The sequence below is a fragment of the Vulpes vulpes genome, chromosome 13 (genome assembly GCF_048418805.1).
Source record: "Vulpes vulpes isolate BD-2025 chromosome 13, VulVul3, whole genome shotgun sequence".
NCBI classification, from domain to species: domain Eukaryota; kingdom Metazoa; phylum Chordata; class Mammalia; order Carnivora; family Canidae; genus Vulpes; species Vulpes vulpes.
In genome coordinates, this window is record NC_132792.1 from 56,184,775 (window position 1) to 56,206,719 (window position 21,945).

A 21,945-nucleotide genomic window follows, 5' to 3' on the forward strand; every position below is an offset into this window, starting at 1 on the left:
AAATTCCTTTTATATTTGCACTTCAACATATTTATTGGAATTGAGTAGAAAAAGAAGGGAAGAAGGAAAGAATGAGGCAAAGAAGGGAAGAAAAAAGGGGAAAAAAGGAAAATAGAATATTTTTGGTGTGTTTCAGTGATGCATTAAAGATAGAATCATTGTTGTTTTGGAAAAGTAGTTCATCATAGCTTATCAAAATTATCATGCCTTCTAGTTCTATTTTAAAACTCTATCAAAAAGAAAACAGACATATTTTTAAAACAAAACAATTATAATATTTTATTGAAAGAAAGAAAATACAGCAGAGCTCAAAAAGCTACACTTGCTATGCTTTATAAGGAGAGGTTTACACAGGTTTTATGTATATACACATTCATGACATTATATCACAACATCAAAGCACCTTTTACTGCCACAGTGTTAGGTAATGAATAAAACTTATCCAAATTAATCTTTAAAAAAATCTAAAATGATATAGTGTGTTTTAGGATTATGTACATATTTGAAATATTTAGATACTGTAAAAATGCATTATTTTCATATATGCACCACAATGATCTCCAATTCTCAAACTACTATTGTACCAAAATTCTGTTTGTCAAATAACAAAACACAAGATCCTGCAATCTATCTCCAAGCACCAGTTAAAGTCAGTATTTAATACTTCATCAAACCAGAAGCTTCTAAACATACGTAAAGTGAAGTGGGTATTGAAATGATTTAGTGTCTCATTTTTTCTTGCTTTAATTACCTGATTTTAGAGAAAAATTGGGGGAATTAGATGTTTTAGATCAATGTTTTTCTGCTTGATAGAATCCTATGGCTCTCAGATGAAACTTCCCAGGCACTGGGGAAGGTTTGGGCTAGAAGCAGATCCATTTTGTGTGTAGTATACGTTAGAACTTTTATATATAATTGAGATCATAAAAAGTGTTCTCTTGCTTTAAAATAAGTTTGAAAATACTAATGTGGAAAACTGCTTCAAAATATATTTCATTTGGTCATACTAACATAGCTTAAGAAATATTTCTGTTAAAACAGATTATCACAATTATGTGATACATACACATAATGTCAATAACATACCTCAACTGGAAGTTTACCTAAAAATTTTGTTTTCATTAACTATATCCAGTGATATAATTCTAAGTTTGTATGTACATCTGTTAGGGTAGAAGGACTTTGAATGGAATATGATTTTATCATTAGCTAAATAGTATGAGTAAAGAATATTATCAAATTTTAGACCAATGGATAATCCCTTTTTATGAAATTCATTTTTTGACATATCTCCTCTTAATCTTATGTATTATATTAAATAAAAATAATCACTTCTGAAAATGAGACACACTTATAATTCTGTTTGCTAATTTTAACTCTAATTATATTTATGATTTAAACCAAATGAGAATATACTTTAGCAATATCTAGTTCAAAAAAACCCACTTCATTAAGCACCTTAGAATTAAAATATCATAAAAAAATATTATTTAGGAAAGTGGACGCCAAGATAAATTCTTATTCTCTTCAAAACTTATGTCAATAGTGCCAAGCATCTTCAAATGTTGTCAGATTTAAAGAGCATTCAAGAATTCCAATACTGAAAATCTTAAATTTTTTTGAACCAAAGAAATGGCCTTTTTTGCAGGCCAAGCAGCCATCAAAAATGTATCTTCACAATCACCAGAGGGCGCCAGTGCCTGCAGCATGGTTGGTGTAGGTGCACTCTACCCTTCAGGTGATACTTGAATTTGGACATTGCCAAGCAAAAAATGCCTTAAAAAAGAAAATTGATGACTTCTAAAGAAGCATATTTACATTCTGTAACATCTAAATAATGTTGGGCAGTTAGACATAAAGAGAGTTCACTGGCCTCTTTCTGGGTAAGATTAATTTAACAGGATTTTATTAATATTTCTGAATCAGAAATTGAATGGATACCACTTTTAACAATGAATAAAAAGAGCATCACTAAAGCTATTAATGCTAACGATTCATTTAGCACCACGTGTTTAGCACCAGAATCAATAATGATAGTTCACACTTAATAAAAACCTTAACTGAAAAGAAACCTCAAAATCGTAGCAAGGATATGGTCATTGTAACGCATTTTCAGCACCATTAATGAGTGAATTGTTAAACTTTCTAAGTTTTTGATTGACCTCTCATAATTCAAAATTATATCATGGCATAAGTCTTAAAAATAATTTTGCATGTGTTTAAATATGCTTTCCCCCACACATATAATGACAATGTAAGTCGTGTGTGTGTGTGTGTGTGTGTGTGGGTGTGGGTGTGTTTATGGCAGAAATATAACTTCACTCTCTGTAAACACTTCAGTAGGTTAAAGCTTCCATTTATGTCAAAATTTGCATCCTGTGATACTGAGGAGCAAGGGAATGTTATACGAGAGGTGAACATTGACCATAGGCTGAGGTCCTGGACGCATTCAAATGATCTGTTTAGCTTATATATTCATTTAAAAAGCAGGGTATGAACACAAAACACTTCAGCTGGTCTAAATGTATCAACTTTGCTTCCATCGATATTATGAGTTGATTTAACGCAAGCACGTATTAATGAGAAAAATGCATGCTGCTTCAATTTAAATAGTCTGAATTAATGAGAAAAATGCATGCTGCTTCAATTTAAATAGTATCAGGTAAACTTGCCTTAGTGTTTGGTCAGCCCTGTGCTGAAGCAGCACAGAGCTTTCAAATGCATCTTTCCACAAAGGTTTCAAGTGTACATGACTGTGCTGCCAAATGAAGCTGGTAGGGAAACCCTGACAGACCGCAGAAATCACACTGCTTAGGCTATCAAACAGTGGCAACAATGATCATAACAGAAATCATATCCATTACATTGTAAAATCAAGCTTATCTGTCATAATCAGTAACATTAACACTGTGCCTCCACAACACCAGTACAGTTCTATAAAGAAACCCATCAGTTTCATAGTTAAGATCGTAATTTTTCCAGTCTTCTGATGACACAGAAGCCAAAAAGAAAAACTATACTGTGATAGAAGTTTTCTTACTCTTTTTCTGAATCAGAGGGTGATTTGAAAAATCCATGCCATAGAGAGGATCAGTGCTGTAGAATGTAGAATATGTAAAATGCTCTTTTTTTTGTGTGTGTGTGAGTCATAGGTTTTGAAATGAAAGCCTCAACATTGACTATTGGAAGCAGCTCTTAAGAAATATCTGATGCCCACTCTTTCTGCCCCTGGAAATTACAGTGAGAAGTAGCTATCCTAGCACCATGGTTGAATGCTGTGAAAAACAGGACACACTGTTGACACCAGCAAATTTTCATTTGCCTTAGCCCGGAAAATAAAACATTTCACATGCCTACTTTATATTACTAACTTTAAGAAATACACATAGCATAACAAAAATACCCGTTATATTTTCAGCTGAGTTGTTAAATTATAAATAAGTCTATAGCTCTCGTTGTGATTTGGAAAGGGCTATGGTATAATCATACACACCTTGACCGTAGTCTTAATCTGGTATGTTTGATGATTTATCTGGATTTTTGATGTGTTCAGAGCTTTATAGTTAAGAACTTTTTTGTCTTAATAAAACATAGAAAGGTGGGACTCCTCTGAATTGTTGCAATTCTAGACTTTTTAGTTAATTCTAAAAATATACCCATAGACACATCTATTAGATACTTATTACCTTACAGCCAGTATATAAGAAACTGGGATGAATACAAAGAATCAGACAGAGTTTCTGCCAAAGAGAAGCTCATAAACTTAATTTATCCCAAATAAGTTTCACACTCATGATGCTTTTAATATTCATAAATTACTACTAATAGCATAACTTTAGCCTCAGGGGAACCTCTGTGAAATATGTAGCAAATATCATTATCCTTTTTCAGAAGTGAGAAATCAAGCCACACAAGCAATCCAGCAACAGGACTGGAACTGAGAATAGTCATCTTTGTTTAATAGCACTTTTGCTCCTTCTGTAGAACAAGTATAGGAAAATGAAAGCTGAAAATACTTTCTAGATAAATCAAGTAAACATCCTACTAATTAGCCTCCTCTCCAATTGCCCATAGTTAGATAAAAGTTAGACTGGGGCCTGAATCTTACAACTATTCCTCTTCTCCATTCAGTCTCCAAAAATATTTGTTTTTAATAAAGTCTATATATGAGCCCACAAAAGCAGAGTAGTATAATATCAAAATATTTGGTCACCACATTTAATTTGTAAAGGAAATCAGGCCAATTGTTTGTCATCATGTAAACCTAAACTCCAGATGGTGGATTTTTCCCTCATTGACTGGATTTAATTAACTGCCATTTTTCAGTGCATCCGCCCTAAGAAATTGCAAATGTGTAGAGAATTTTAAACAAGTAGCTTCTTTCTGTTATTTGCACTCTGGAACTAACTTGTTTGCTTATCTGTAATTCTACAAAAGCTTTACATAACTTGAATCTCACTCACAATTCTCCCTTTCTTTCATTCTCTCTCACCCCCCCCCCCACACGCCACATAATGTAAGTGTCTTGACCCAGATGTTAAATTTTCTTCTCTAATAGTGATCTCCTGCATGAGGAAACATTGCAGTTCCAAAATCACATGAGTGAAAATTTTATTGTGACTTTGATTTAACTTCCACAATCAAACTCAGTGGGGAACTGAAAATTATTCTTCGACATAGACATGGAAATAAGATTTGCTAATTAGTCCTTAACAAATCCTCTGAAGAAGGCCACTTTGCCCATCCATAACTGCGGTGTGCCTGCAGGATCTTTAATGTGATATCCAGAGGCTCGTGGTTATTGGACTGATGCTGGCCAGCTAATGACACGAAAAGATGAAAATGTCCTTGGCCTCTAACATGTTTCTGGCACCCTTTACCCTCGGCTGACAGGCCTCAAGATATCTTGGACTCAGGAAAGACCCTTCTGAAGGTCTCATCTATAACAAGTAACGCTACTTCTGTGACTTTTAATACCTATCTCCTAAATCTTAATTGTCCTGGGCCATGTTAGATTTTTTAGTGTGTCCTTCCAAACTCACAACTATATTCTAATACAGTAATCCCTGGGCAATTAATTCTTCTCTGCCTCTCTTAGTTCCAGCGGTGTAGCTACATTTTCATGCTAACCAAAAGCTGTACAGATTACACAGTGAGCCTCATCACCTAACCCATCTAGAGGTGACCATTGTGGCATCTACTTCCTCAAACATACACTAAAATCAATTTGTCAAAAAAAATGTAATTTTGCAGCAAAATCTTAAACTGCATTATTTCCTGAATATTTTTGTGAGCTTCTTGAAGGCAGGAACCATATCTCACTCTCTTTACATTACCAGAAAATAACTAGCAGAGTGCCTTGCACTCAGCACATGATTACTAATTCAGTAAAAGAGATTAAGCAAAAGGCATGACTTGAAACATATAAGTTGAGCATATCCTTTGGTGAACCAAAATAAGACAAAATACCTCCAGAATGAAATCCTTGGTGGCTCAATTAAATTATTTTGTCCAGAAAGCACAGAGTGTTATTTCGTAAATAACCCATTATAAAATGGGTGCTGAAGATGTCCCACCACCTCACATATATTTCAGAATTGTATATTTTTAAATTCACCATAATTTAAAATTTTAAATTTCCCATTGTTGCCTATGTTACATCATCTATTATATGTTTGTGCATGTATATACACACACACATATGTGTACATGTATCATACACACATATAAACTACAGGTCAAATATATATTTTTTTTCCTCACAAATCTAACATAATTCCTTCAGAAAGCAATTTTTAGAATTGGATGTATTGACAGTGTCAATACTACATATACAACATTTTAACTTGGTTTGAGAGGTCAGAAGATAGAAATGGATGTTTTGATTACCTCATAGATGAAACAAACATACTAGACAAACACTAATTTATACAATGAATAATAAAAGGGAAAAAGATTATTATAAAATATGTATAATATGTGCAAAACTCAATATATATATATGCCTATGATTCTCAGAAACCATTCTATTTCCTGGAGGAAATACAAGCTTACTTAAACCAGTATAGGTAGTTTGACGTTACTCCTGGAAAACAAAGATTGTCAGTACAAGAGCCTCCGTAACTTGGAGGGCAAGCTGAACATGGTACCCCTACTTTATATGGTGCTTCTCCAATCCAATTTCCCCTAAAAAGAAGAAAAGAAAGTACAAAGATAACATTAGTGCTACATTAGTGCCCATTAAAAAATATATGATTGTCCTTATGCACATGACCACGTGGCTTGATATGTAATGATCTTTTTGAGACATTTGTCAGTTTAGAAAGGCAATGAGAATTATATCCATTTCTTAAAAAAAAGAAAAGATTTTATTTATTTATTTGAGAGAGAGTGTGTGTATGCATGAGAGAGCACGAACTAGTGAGTGGGGAGGTAGAGGCAGAGGGAGAAGCAGAGTCCCCGTGGAGCAGAGACCAAGGAACCTAGGTTCCATCCCAGGACCCTGGGATCCTAGAACCCTGGGACAATGACCTGAGCCAAAGGCAGACACTTAACGCACCCAGGCATGCCTCCATTTCTTATTTATACAGTAACTTATTATTCTAAATATCTTACTTTTTAAATATTTCTCTCTGGAACACCTAATATTATCTTAATTTGGAGATAAGAAGTGAAGCACTACAATGAATGGTGACATAATTAGTTGTCTGATGCCAGGCTCAAGGCTTACTCAGTCACCGGATCTGTCTCTGCCCTAAAACTGCCTTCTAGAGTACATTGGCAAGACATATTCCCATTTTTATTTATTTATTTATTTATTTATTTATTTATTTATTTAATATTCCCATTTTTAAAACTCCTGCTAATGCTAAGGATGGTGATATATACATGCACTTAGTATTTTCTGGGAGGCTTAGAAATGATGAAATGAGCAAGTTGTCATAAGTTGTCATTGATAAGAGACTAAGGGCTCAGGGATGCAATTAAAGGTGATTTCAAAACCTTTACACATGTGTAAACTCACAGTTTTTGTTTTTAGTGGTACTATTTGTGATAATGCTAAACACATGAAACTTAATTATTTTGTGTTGTCAGTATTGTTACCTGTATTTATGGCCCTGATCAAATTCATCATTTATGATAGTTGGAAACAGCCACAATGCCTAACTGGTCAATTATGAAGGAAAAAGTAATAAATGTATTTTCAATGGCATGGTGATTAGTACCTGGAGTACTGAGAAATAGCAACAGCCAGCAATTTGAAGGAACTGAATGGTCAGGAGGAGATTTCATAGTCAGTAGTAAAAATTCAGAGTTGAAGATAAGACAACAGTAAGTAAGAGGCTAAAATAGGAAGCAAGTGGTTCTCATCTTTAAGATCTGAGGAAACTCAAGTAGTGACTCTTATAGTATATCTACATAAAATATCTGCTTAAATCAGCCAGTTAAAAATTGAGCCATTTAAAAAATCTATAAAATATTTATAGAGAAAAATTTATCTATCCATAAAAATAGTAAACATGCTGATTGGCGTTTCATATTTCAAGAGCATCCATCTCTATTTAGTTTATTCTATACTCTGCCCTCTGGATAAGCTTCCTTGAGCATAATTTGGATAATGATGCCTGCTTACTCCAAAACACTCAGGGAGGCCCATTCTCTTATGAGTGTAGCTCACTCCTTTATCCTAACCTCTTCTATTTTATATTCATAATCTTATTTCTCTCTGTATCTTTACCCAAAACTATAAGTGTATATGGGCCCAGCCAATGCTATTTTAACATTTTTCTATTTATTCTACACAACTTTCTGAAATTATATAGCACATATTTTTGGTAACATAAACTTAGAAATACAATTTTATTATACATAAAAAGTATTACATATTACATTACAAACTTTTACATAAATCACAGACTTTTACTCAATAGAGGATAATTATATTCAAAACTAAATCAGTCAATTAATAAACTTATATTATTTATCCTTCTATTTTTTTGTCCTATTCCATCTAAATTTTCCTTCTGTATTTCCTTCTCTCTCTCCACCTCTCTCTTTATTCCCCCTAAAAAACAGGCTTGAGATAACTTTATACTGGCATTGGAAAATTCATACTCAAATATCAGGCAGGATTTTAAAACTTCTTTCATTGCCTAGGTTTCAAAATAATGGTTCTTTTTACAACAAATAAAGCATATTAAAACAGTATCTTAATCTCCTGTACTTATAAAAGAATCAAATATCTCATTAATAATATTAGAAAATTTGAATCAGTGTTTAAAAACAGAATAACTAAAGAAATGAAATAAAAATCCCTTTCACTATTTGAGTCCTACTTGGCCTATTTATGTCAGGAAGAAGGGTAAAGACTCAATAGGAAAATATAAAGTGTGAAACTGAAAATATCAAACAAATGCACAATTTTAATGCTTTTTGTAATGCAGACACATTCTACTTTCCAAATCTTATTATTCTAATAATTGTGAAGGGGGACCATGGGGAAAATTGCTATTTTTCTAACTTTGCAAAAACACTGCCACTGGCATACTACCATATAAATGAGTAATGTGGTTATTTGTGAAACGTTTTCTCATTCCCTCCCCATATTGGCAAAGCTGGAGAAAATCTTTGTTTGGGACTTACTTTGGAAGACACCAAGAGTGTCATAAATCCTTTGCACATTTTGCTATTTACTCCAAATGGGAACAGACTCATGTATAAATACTGGAACATTTTATCATCTGAAGAGTTATTGTTATCAAGAAGGCATTTTATCAAATGTTAACAAATGCTTATTTATCTTCATCTTATAAAGAATATTTATAAGTATGGCTATATTTTATCATCTTTGATCAATTTTCACAATACATTTTTATGTATACAATAAAATGGAACTAATGAAAAATTTAATGTTTTGTTTTTATTTTTTTAAAGATTTATTTATTTGAGAGAGAGATAGAAAGAGCGTGCACACATGCATGCACACTTGGGGGGGAGGGGCACAGGTAGAGGCACAGAGCTAATTTCAAGCCAACTCCCTGCTGAGCGGAGCCCCACCCTGAGATCGTGAAATCAAGAGTGGGACTCAATCATTTGAGTTACGCAGGCTCCCCTAATGAAAAATTTTAAAATTTTCAATATTGAAATTTAAATCATGGCAAAGCTTTAATTTAAAAAGAAGTCATAGCATTTTAATTTTCCTTTCTGGCAATGAAAGACTCCTTAGCTGTAAAATTAGTAAACTATAACTTTAAGCTTTACTCTTAAAAGCAAGAAGAAAGGACTCTGTTTTGCTTTTCCAATGAAAAAAAATATGCCAACATTCCAGTACTGATAGAAGAAAATATTGTCAGTGTTGATAAATTCCTACAAGATTCTTTTCTGATAACTTTTATAGAACTATCAAAAGCCTGAGAGTGCAGTGTTTGTTTTAACAATGATCATGACTAAAATAAGTTAGTGAAGAGAATTTAGTGAATCTCTGTATCTCAAATTGTTTTGCCTACAATTTTTGCCCCAAATCTCTGTCTCTGTGAAAAATAACTGCTCATCTCATTATTTTTATTGGGATGATAGAAGAATTGAGAATTGGAGGCTATTGTAATTAAATCTTATTCACATTAAAATAACTACCAGACTGGAGATATTTAATATCATAAAAGGTTCCAGGAAGTAGAATCCAGCCTAGTACTTACTTTGGGGCATAGTTGCATACCAGGTAAACTGCACGTCGCCACACAGCTCCCCAGACATTCATGTTTTGGCAAGTATGAATTGCACAACCTATCCGATTGGAGGTGGCCCAAACCATCTGCAAAAATAAACCAATACATCATAATTGAAGTAAAAGCTAAGTAAATGCATGTTCCCCAAAATAGTAAGAGCATTTTTAAAACTATGAATCAAAAATTAACAAGACAATTGAAATAACCTGAGTATAATGTGTGCACATAGGACCGAAACATCTCATAGGACATCTGGGATTGCAATCCTGAGGATATGGAAAAGCATAATCTTTCACTTCATCATACCATGGCTTGACCAACTGGAGAATAGAGCGATATCTAGATACCAAGAAAAACAATGAGAACTTAGAGTGTAGCAGGGGTAATTTATAGGGGACTCAAGTTAAATTGTAAGTTAATAGTTCTTTTTTGCAGATTATTCATGATGAAACAAGAGCAAATCCAAGCCTCACAATTACCATCATCACCTATTCTTCCAAGTAGGGCCAAGCATGAAAATGCTCGGGACTAATGTAAGTGAGCCTACATTTGTTTAAGTACATGTCTGGTTGTTTCAAAAAGAGAAATACAAATATTTCAGGAATCTTCACATTTTTCTTGTTTTATCAATGTCAAAATCTCTCCCACCAGAATCATATATGCAATTAAAAACTAGATATATAAAAGTAGTTGTGATACTAGAACTCAGTGTGTTTTTTCCCTTAAACTTGAATCACTTTAACAATAGCACACCTGATTTTTCTCCTGTACATGGAAGAGAATAGGTCTTTGGAATGTTGGATGATGACATTCCACAGTGGTGGAAAAATTATCCTATTACTGGGTACGGCCTTTCTCATAGTTGCACATACTTGCCTATACAGGTGTGTGTGTGTGTGTGTAAGTGCATGTATTCATATATATGTAAATATATAACACACACAGACATACAGATAGATGTAACCACGGGAAAGCTGAATAAACACAAGAATGGCTTCTGCCTCATTCAAAATTTTTTCCTGAGGTGGGAAAATCAGGGTGCAGGATATAGCATACGCTTGATCTTTTCAAAGATTCTGGGAGGACATGGACTAAGAAAGGGTGTTCCAAAAGTGAAAGGGGAGATTGGTCTTTTTAGGCCTTTTTAGCAAATGAAATACTCCTTGAAACTATCTGAAACAGTCACAGGCCAAGTACCATTGCCTGACACAGAGTGAGCACTCAATATATATCTGCTGATATTACTTGAAAGTGGTGTCACTCCCCCTTGGGATCCATAAGTAACAAAGTGTGTGGATGAACAGTATCAATGAAACTGATCCCTACCTTCCAGTTCGTACAGATAGATTTTGGCCCAAAAATCTCAGTAAGTAAGAAGGTCCATGATCCCAAATGCAAGTAGCTGCCCAAGCCTCTGCAGATTTTGCAAGATTTTCATCCCAAACCTGTGAAGGGGGGGGGAAAAAACCTTCAGCTTTACAAGTTTGGCTAGTAACTGACAAAAAGATAGAAGAAATGGTATTACTATTTCCTAAAGTTCTTTCACTTCTGGTTCCTTAGACTATTTTCATTAAAGAAAGCAAGTTCAGACAATTGATATCAAAAATTCTACAATATAATATGATTATATCACAGAAAACATTATTTTTACAGTGTCATTGAAATCTGAAGTCCAAACATCAGTTTTATAAAGGATAGGCTAACAAAAATACGACATCTAGATGTAGCCAGGGGAACACCTCATACTGACCACTGAATTTTTAATCCACTAAAGTCCATTGATGTTCCTAGAGGTCATCTTCATAGCAATGAGGAGGCATGCTATTAACATATCTTAAAAATTAATATCATCAAACTATTAATTCAAATCAATTTACCAAAATTAATAATGCTTAATATTATATTGCAATTTTAAAGGTCAAACTATATTGTAGTATAATAATTCCCAAGGAGCCTTCATATTTTATAGCATTTGAATCTTTAGTAATAATAATAATAATTTAATTAAATTTTAGTTGGTAAGAATTAGAAAAAGTTATAATAAAAAATTTGTGCTACATAAGACCGCTATGAAAATGTAGCATATTAGAGTTCAGTTATTTTTTTAAGATTTTATTTATTTATCCATGAGAGACACAGAGAGAAAGGCAGAGACACAGGCAGAGGGAGAAGCAGGCTCCATGCAGGGAGCCTGATGTGGGACTCGATCCTGGGTACCCAGGATCACACCCTGGGCCATAGGCCAGCGCTAAACCACTGAGCCACCCAGGTATCCCTGCAGTTCAATTAAATAAAGAAAAATAGTAATTGGTCTCAAAAAAAGAAGGTGTTTAAATTGATTGTCCATATAAAAAGATACATCACTTAAGGAGCTATAGAAAGACATACTTTCCTTAGTTATCCAGAATATCATCTGCCAACTCTGAGGATTAAATTTTTAAAAGATTTTATTTATTTAGTCATGAGAAACACACAGAGAGAGGCAGAGACATAGAGGAAGAAGCAGAATCCTGGTGGGCAGCCTGATATGGGACTCAATCCCAGGACCCTGATATCACGACCTCAGTCAAAGGCAGACTCTTAACCACTGAGCCACCGAGGTGCCCCGAGAATTAAATTAAATATACAAAACATTACACAATGCCTTTTTAATCAGTAAGTAATCAATGTTAAATATAGTATCAAAAATGGAAAATACTCTATCATAGTAGATTTTGTAATATGGCTTTCTCAGTTGCTTAGGTCAGACATAAATTTTATGAATTATTGCTTCATACTTGTCCTTTGTTTTATCTATAAAAATCTAGGCAAAGTGTATCAAACAGTACCTAATAAGTTTATAATGAAAGGCATAGTATCCTAGGATTGGAATTAACTTTTAAAAACATTCGGGTGCCTGGGTAGCTCAGTCAGTTGAGCATGGGACTCTAGATTTCAGCTCAGATCATGATCTCAGGGTCCTGAGATCAAGCCCCAAATCAGGTTCTGCACTCAGTGAGGAGTTTGCTTGACCCTCTCCCTCCCCCTTTACCCCTCCCTCTCTCATAAATAAATAAATAAACAAACAAATAAATAAAATCTTTTTTTAAAAAGTTTGGCTGATAATAGATTTATCTGGTATTTACTCTTTTTACATTTTTAATGAAATATGGATTTATGAAATATGGGTTACAGTTCACTGAGGGACAAAATCACACAATTGATTCACAAAGGAATTCCAGATGGAATGGCATCAAAAAATTATGTCCACTGATGGGTTCCAAATTAACTGTGATCACTTGGGGGGAAAATGCATCTAAGTATTATTTAAATATTGAACTACAATATACACTCAGATCGATAACTGCTAAAAACACTTCATTATAGTCTTTCCTAAAATATCAGCACAGCATGGCACAGATAACATTGACCTGAAAATAAAAATTTTGTGTTCTAACCCTAGTTCTACTGCTAAGATTGTCTATAATTCAAGACATGTCAATTATTCTTTCTCCCATTTAACTTATCTGTAAAATAAGATTGGATGAGGTCATTTCTAGTATCTTTCATCTTCACTTCTCATGATTTAATATACCTGAGCAGCACCAGCATCCAAGCCAGTACAATGTATGTAATATTGGCCTACAACTTGCTCAATTCTAGCCCTTTCCATTCCATCAAGAGAATAAAACTAGATTCTTTTCAAAATAATTAATAATATTTAAAGCTGTTAAGAATTTACAAATAATTTAGCATATATAATTCTATCTTTATACTCATTCTTATATTTTAAAACCTAATATTGTATATGTCAAAAAGATAAGGCACAAAGTTCATGCCTGAAAAATATCTTACGTGAGCATATTTTGTTAACCATAAGGGATTTTGATAAGAAGACAATGTATTTAGCATTACTAGTGTCTACATTTTTAGGCATGAGTTTCTATGTATAAATATTACAATAAAAGCTTTGGAGATGGTTAGGGAGGAGAAGGGATAATCAATTTCTCTCTCTATGATTATTTTTAGGGAACTGATGGGAGGGATTTCTGTGTCCCTGTGTTCCTGGAAAAAGATATGAGAGAGCTTGATGGGCATGGGCTAGATCCCCCAAGGAAAGCTAATCATTTTGACTTCCTGTGGAAGACATGGTCTACTATACTTTGATACCCACTGCAGGGGAAGTCAAAAGTGCTATACTCTTCCTTGACTCTTTGACATCAAGCAAGACTCACACTTATCCTGTAGACAGGGGGAGATCCAGCTTGAGTAGGTGGCTCTGAAATTTAGGAATTATGTCAATCACATCTACTAGTAAAGTTAAGATCTACATTTGCTATCTTTCTCCATTGGTTATAACTTTCAGGAGAAAATGGGTATATTATTTATCCCCTAATATCCAGTGGTATTTAAATTCTCTAATATGATGAGAAATCTTTGAGGTTTGAAAATAGCAAGCAATGATAACTTGATTTAATAACAACAGGAAATTTTAAAAAAATGGGGACTGTAGGGAGTGGTCCAATATGATCTATATTTTCCTATCCTGAAGCTCTAAACTGAAATGAATGTGGCCAGTACAACTATGTAAAATAATTTTAGCAACTTACAAAGTTCAGGAAATGAAGATATAAATTGCTTAAGCATTTAACTTAGCATATACATTTCTGGATGCTTGATGAGCAATCTGCTGAATTTTTCTGAGTATGTGTAGCATTTATTTGAAATAATTTTATATTGGATCCTACAAATACAGCAACATAAAAGGGCACACATGTGCACTTATTTAACATCTTATGGAATGCCTAGTAAATATGCAACATACTATTAATTACCTTTTGTTGGAAATACTAAATACCTGATACTTACTTAGCTTTTATTCAACCAGCTTGAACATTCTTATTTTTGGGTTTTGCCCTTCTAAATAGGTAATACGAGTTCACAAAAAATTTAGTTATAAGCACTTAAAATTTGATCTTGCCTCCTAAAACTGAGGCAAAAATTAGAAATATTATGCATGGATATCCAAAAACATTTACCAGACCCACTAGAACTTAGGTATTATGATTAAATTAGTGCACAAAATAAACATGGTTTAAAACAGTGTCAGAGCAATCATATGCTTGTAGGTATGCCCTACTGCTTCAAAGTTTTCTTCCATTCCTTGTTGTTAGAGACATTTAGCTGGTCAGCTTATAAAATTATTGATTTATCTTTGGACTAAAATTTTCACCATGAACTATTCTACTTGTAAATAAAGTCAGCATCTTGTCTGTAGAAACCGCATGGCTGCACTAAGCCATGAGCAATATCCAAAATTTAAACTGATGTCATTTGAATATCTAGAAGAGTTTTAGCTCCAAGAAATAGGAAGGGTATGAAAAGAATGTAGATTCTCATCAAGTTTAGTAGTTTTTAGAGCTTGAGCCAAAGAAATACCAAATCAAATCAAAGAATGTTGCAGTATGGGAGAAGTTCGCTGACTTTCATAAGCAGACAGAAGAATTGGATAGTGATATGATCCAGCCCAGGGAAGAGGTTGTTTTGCCAGCCATCTGTAAGTTTTGGTATCCACAACACAGTGACAGCCAGAATCACGAAGCATATTGACATCTGAAGCACCCATCTTAAATCCCAGTCAACATCTTGGATAAGAAATGTAGTCAGACTGGAAGGCAACCCTAAAAATTACTTGGAAATACATCCTCAACATTGTCTGAAATGAAATAGTGTTCCTTTAAAAAAGGTATCATATTTTAATTCTACACATAAGATTTAAATGTAGGAATGTTTGAAAGAATCAAATTTGAGGTATTAGCAAAGAATTTCTGGCTAAGGAATCTGTGTGCACTTGATATTAAAATTTGTAATAATTAGTAAAAGTTAAGAAAATGTGCCCATTAAAGCAACAGGTTACCCTTGTAATTACAAAAGTAAATCACTGAGTAATTATTTAGCTTGTGATTTTAAGCTGAAAATTATAAGAAAATCTTAAATTTTTAAAATAGTATTTCAAAATTTAGAACTTAAGAGTCACTGTATTTCTTAGACTTTTAAGACACTTCAACATATGAATATTATTTTCAATAAATCAATTGAAATACTTTAAGAACTCAAATATATTAAGTGTATAAATGGCAGTTTAGGAAATTTAGTTATCTGCTGGTAATAAATATCAAACAAATGTGTTTGTCAGAATGCTAGATTTATGAATAGACCAAAAGATACATGAATTGCATCTAAATTAAGGAAGAACCAGGAATATCAATTTGGCCTCTTGGGAAATCTGTTCTGCTGGTGAATACCATCTTCAAAGACATAAAATGCTAAAAAGAGACACATTTCTAAATCAGTTATTGTCATAGACGCTATGGTAACAATGCCATTGGAGCCATGTTTTTTGTGTTTTTTGATATTTATGTTGTCATTTCTTGTATATTCTGATAAAAACTAAGTCAATTTAGATAGACAAGCTTTGAGGTTTTAAAGAAATAAGTCTTCTAAGACTGATCTTTTCCTGGGTTAGTCAAATTGGAAAAAGAATACTCATTTATAAAAGTGAGAAAGAACAATTACAAAGAAATTAAGTGATGACAAAATTATTTCCTCTGAGGGCAGCCAAAAACTTTTAAAATGCTTCACAGGCATGATTGTGGTTCTAATTTGAAATAGATTCGTTTGTCCCCATTAGGTAGAAATGCCTGTGCCATGATCGGTAAAGGACACTAAGAGCTGAATACACCAGACCCAGTGTTAAACAAGACAGGAGGGTAGGAAGGAGCTTTGGTAAAGCTAGACAGGTATAGGGTGAGGTCAGGTGGGGTAGGGAAGAGGAAAAGAAAAGGCCTTCATATGGGAAATTCTGGACATTGATTAGACTCATGAAACCGATCCTACTTTATAGGAGAAGTAGATAGTTAAAGGAACTTGATTAAAAAAAAATTTCCTCAAGCCTCAAAAATAACTACAAAATATGGAAACACATTATATCATAAAAATACCAATGTAGGGTCCTAAGCATTTTTTAAATGCTTAAAAGAAGATAATGACTGTCCTCAGGTACGATGAGTACTACTTTTCATGTAGGTGGGAAGGAAAAATTTCTATAAAGAGATGATGTAAAGTAGACTTTTCTTTAGAGGGGATCATTGCTAATGACATAAATTTCTTAACAACAAACAAAAAAAGGCCTCTCTTGATCCCTTTTCATCTTCCAATTACTGCATCATTCTCTCCTTTCTCTTACAATGAAATTCCCTGAGAGTTGTCTTAAATGAGAGTTTCCAGTTTTTCTTCTTCTCTTCTCTATTGAGTCCACACTGGCAGACTCCCCACCCCACCTCCACTCCACCCAAACCGCTCTTATCAATGCCATCAGTGGCCATTTCCTGGTCACCATCTCAGTTGTTCTATTGGCAATGTGTGGCCTGCCTGTCCACCCGCTCTTTCTGGACACCCCTTGCCCCCATCTCTTGGTTTCATAACCCTACACTTGCCTTGATTTCTTCTGGTTGCTGCTTCTCCATATGCTTGCTGATTCTTCCTCATTGTTCCAACTTCCATGTGCTAGGGGGTTCTCAGGACACAGGCCACATCCATATTTCCCCTCCCACCACCGTTGTTTCATCCATATTCACTGCCTAGGTAATCTCATCCAGTCTCATAGACTGAAATACCATTTATATGCTGGTGGTTTTGTTCCCAATTTTATCTCTAGCCCACTCAGTCGAATTCCAGACTAATTTACCTACCTACCTACCTACCTACCTACCTACCTACCTACCTACCTATCTACTTTAAGCCTCCATTTAGCATACCCAAATTGAGCTCCAGATATTCACAGTCCCATCCCACTCTTTATCCCCTCACCAGCTACTCCTTAGTGTTTCTTCCACCAGTCAATGGCATTTCCCATCTTCTCATTCAGTCCCTGTGCCTGTTAAATATTGTCTATGGCTGCTGCTGTGCTACAAAAGCAGAATTGAGTAGGTACAACATATGCCATACTTATATTTGATCCTTTACAGAAGAAATTTACCAAATGCTGTTATAGTTGCTCAGGCCAAAAATATAAATGGTCCTCTTTATGCTTTCTTTGCTTCATAATCTTGGTCTGCTCCATCACATAACTTGTTGATCCTACGCTCAAAATACTGTACCTTCAGAATACAACCACTGATCAACACCACTATTGCTACCACCTTGGTCAAAACCATCATTATCTGTCACCTAGGTCATTGCAAGAGACACCTAACTGAGGGAGTGCTTCATATATATGAGGCCTTAATATATGTTAATGAGGGCATGGATAAAAGATAATACATTCAGATTTGAAATAAGAGTATTTAAATACAATTAGTGTTTAGGAAAGAAAGTTCCAGCTCTTTAAATCTATGCATGACTAAATTTGCACTAAGAAACTGTATTTGACTTAGCACTCAAATCACTATGTTGGGGGGATGGTTTGTAAGGAAAATGAATAAAGTAGGATTGGGTGTAAGATGGCAAAGTGCAACTGCTGCTTGACCTATGGACAGTTACATAGAGAAAAAAAAAAAGAGAACCAGAAATGAGCAAATTTTCCCCATCCAAAGAAGCTACTCCTCTCTAACCAATTGGTTTTTTTAAGATTTTATTTATTTATTCATGAGAGACAGAGAGAGAGAGAGAGGCAGAGACACAGGCAGAGGACCCTAGGATCACGACCTTGAGCCACAGGCAGACACTCAACCACTGAGCCACCCAGGTGCCCCTCTAACCAATTGTTAACAAGTAGGAAGTAGGCTCAATGTCTCTAGAACTTTCCACTCTTCAGGATAATCTGGAAATCCTGATGAATATATGAAATTTATCAACTTTAACATTTGGCAAATAAATTTAAAAAATGCAAAATTCCGTACCATTCAATATCCTGCAGAGAAAATTAAACATGCTCACTAATTAGAATGTTTGATGGACCTACAGTTTATGAACTCTGATGTAAGATATCATTATCACCAATATGCTGACATAAATCTGACATCTTCCCTCCTAATATCCATGGGAGGTGGCAGGAAAGAGTGTCCCTGGAGCCACCTTTGCCCCAAACCTCCTACAACAGACTTACCACACACGGACTGCTGTTTTGTCCTCAACAGTGGAAAATGCAAGAAATACACATTTCCAGATTAATCAATAGGGCCTTAGGTAATGCATTCATCTACACAGCCAGTAAATGAATATTCACTGGGAGGCAATGGATACTCTGAATTCAAAAGCCAGCAGGTGGACACAGACTCTATCTCAAAGTTTAGGGAAGAGACAGATAACAAAAACATACCAAACGAATAAATGAACTGCAAACTGTAAATATCATATAAATGTATTATTATACAACACGTTATACATAATGTATATAATGCATTACATTAAAAAACTCCAAAAGAATCATGTGCTACTTAAATCATGTGCTACTTAAAGTCTGCTTATTTTAAAGTTTCCTTCGTCAGTCAAGTATATTCCTAAATGAGCAGCATTTCATGTTGCAGACCCACAGTGCCCACATGATATTTTGTAAAAGGAGGTGCTGAATAATTTCAAGTGAAATTTTTTGATAATATAGAATTATCACTGAGACAATTCTTCCTTTGGCTTAGCCAATTAATTCTTTCAATATATAGTCTTTTAACAAACAAGTGGATATTTAAACCACATAATATTTTCCTCAGCTCAGTTTTGTGTCCTAAACCATGATTTAAGAAATTTCTCACCTGAGAAATTACTCCAAGATCTCCTGGGGAACTTTCAAGAAGATAGATGCCTAGCCCAATCCTGGACCTATCAAATCAAAATGTTAAGATTGGGGGTTTTGAATAGGTGCTTACAAAGTAGTTCCATTTTCTTCTGGTCAGAAATAATTGTCTAAAGCTTTATTTGGTGGAGAGTCATTTTGGTTGCAGAGAACTTTGGGCCTCTCCTCTCTTCTTCCAACCCTATTCGCCCCCTGCCACACCACAGGGGATGCTTAAGAAGGGGACATTTCTAAAGGTTAACATGTGGTAGTTTTCACATATAAGCACTAACATTGGTATCCTCCTCTAAACTCTAGTATGTTATTGCTTGAAGTTTAAATAAAAATTAAAAATAGCTTTTTATCATAAAAATGTCTCACTGTCGGGACGCCTGGTTGGCTCAGTGGTTGAGTGTCTGCCTTTAGCTCAGGGCATGATCCTCGAGTCCCGGGATCGAGTCCCACATAGGGCTTCCTGCATGGAGCCTGCTTCTCCCTCTGCCTATGTCTTTGCCTTTCTCTCCCTGTGTCTCTCATGAATAAATAAATAAAATCTAAAAAAAAGTCTCACTGTCACAAATGCTGGGTGCTAAACTGTATGATGATATTTGTTCTGTGTATTCCTGGAAGACAGAATTATTGGTGAAAAAGGTAGAGAGATCGTTGTATTTGTTGCTATGTAAATCAGCCAACATCATTCACTCTGACACTGACAATTTCAGTAGAAAGAAACATGTATTCTGTGCTTACACGGATATGAATATAGAAATAACAGATGGATTTACAGTGTTTATTTAGATATCATGGGAATTATACATGACTTTATTAACTAAGATATTACAAATAACACATGGGAGAAACATACAAAACATCTGAAAATCCAGAGTCTTGAAAAAAAGATACAAAATTTAAGAAGCACTTTTCACTCTAATGACACTGAACTTGCATTTAAAGTATACATTTGACCAATATGCAACTCATAAGAATACGAGAATATGATCCAAATCAGCAGGAGAAGGTGCCCACTGATTCTGCAAACCTAACTTTAGGATGCAGCCATAGAAGTAGAATTAACGGAGAATGAGTTGGTCATTGTTACTCTGCACTTGTCAGATCATATATATTTTAGGCACATTTCTGTAAGAAGAGCACACACATATTGGAATGCAACTGGGGACGACAACAGGACAAAAGGCATTCCTTGATCAGAGCCACCCTGCTTCCATTTCCCACGATAATGCGCACCATTCATGTGTGTAGGTGTGGTAAAAAGTGTGGGGTAGTACACTGATTTCGTATTTACTTAATAGTATAACTTCTTACCTTTCCAGTATTTGCAGAAGGCAAATATCTTGTGCAACTTTTCCTGATAGGTTATGTTGGCCATACTCTGCAAGAGGTGTTTAATATAGATACTTAACACAAAAGGGCTGAACGCTAAGAAGGTCAGGGGTCAGGGGTCCAAGGCATCAATGTTTACACCTTTCAAAGACTTGAAGCAGGGCAGCCTGGGTGGCTCAGAGGGTTAGCGCCGCCTGCCGCCCAGGGTGTGATCCTGGAGACCTGGGATCGAGTCCCACGTCGGGCTCCCTGCATGGAGCCTGCTTCTCCCTCTGCCTGTGTCTCTGCCTCTCTCTCTCTCTCTCTCTCTCTCTCTCTGTGTGTGTGTGTGTGTGTGTGTGTGTGTCTTTCATGCATAAATAAATTAAAAAATTAAAAAAAAAGACTTGAAGCACTATCACAATGCAGAGTTTTCCTGTATGGTTATGAAGAGTAGAAAGAATACTGGGAGCAAGATTTGATTCCATGTGAAGAAATACTTTCTAATATTCAATGAGGTCTTCAGAGAAAATGCGTATAGAGAAATACCTTAGCCAGTGGTCTCAAGAGCAGGAGATGCACACATGAAGGGGAGCGTGTAGTATACGGTCTTTCAAGGCAGGGGCTTTGTTGTCATTTAGAACTATATTCTCATCATTTTGATTTACCTGCTGTGTGACCTTGGAGAAGTTATTTATGCTCTCCAAGCCCCGAGTTTCCTGTTTCTAAATGAGAAAAATTGTCCTCATCTCTCAAGACTTTTCTGAGAGTTAGACCAGATTGTGACTGAAGAGTATTTAGCACAGCCCTAAGAAGACAAGGGTATACTTAATGGTAGACATTATTATAAGAGTGAATGCAGGCACTGGAATGGTGGTGGTGACAAGTGAACTAGAAAGCCACCTAAAATGGGAAGCAGTGTGAGGTGCACTTTTGATCATGTTCTCTGGCAGCCTAAAGTTTAAGAGACATCAAGCTTTAATCTCAACAAAGCAGGCAATCAGATAAAGTAAAAACAGATAAACCCTGAAGCAACTAAATAATCAAAACCAGAATTGTATATAGATAATAAGGAGCTTGCTTCCAGGGGAAATAACATCAGACAGTGAAAGATAAAATTAGAGAACATTTTAGATGTCTTAAAACATCAAT

At 34.9% G+C, this 21,945-nt stretch overlaps 1 protein-coding gene across 2 annotated transcripts in view; it reads right to left on the reverse strand.

Annotated features, from left to right (window-relative positions):
- Positions 1-252: 252 nt before the first annotated feature.
- PI15 (peptidase inhibitor 15) overlaps positions 253-21,945 on the reverse strand; it is a 31,272-nt gene continuing 9,579 nt past the window's right edge. For both annotated transcript variants that reach the window (XM_072734459.1, XM_026014725.2), the window contains exons 3-6: positions 11,052-11,170; positions 9,932-10,064; positions 9,696-9,811; positions 253-6,186 (exon numbers count right to left, since the gene is read on the reverse strand). In XM_072734459.1, coding sequence (XP_072590560.1) covers positions 6,051-6,186; positions 9,696-9,811; positions 9,932-10,064; positions 11,052-11,170 — 504 coding nt within the window. In that variant the 3' untranslated portion in view covers positions 253-6,050. The remainder of the gene's footprint in view (positions 6,187-9,695; positions 9,812-9,931; positions 10,065-11,051; positions 11,171-21,945) is intronic.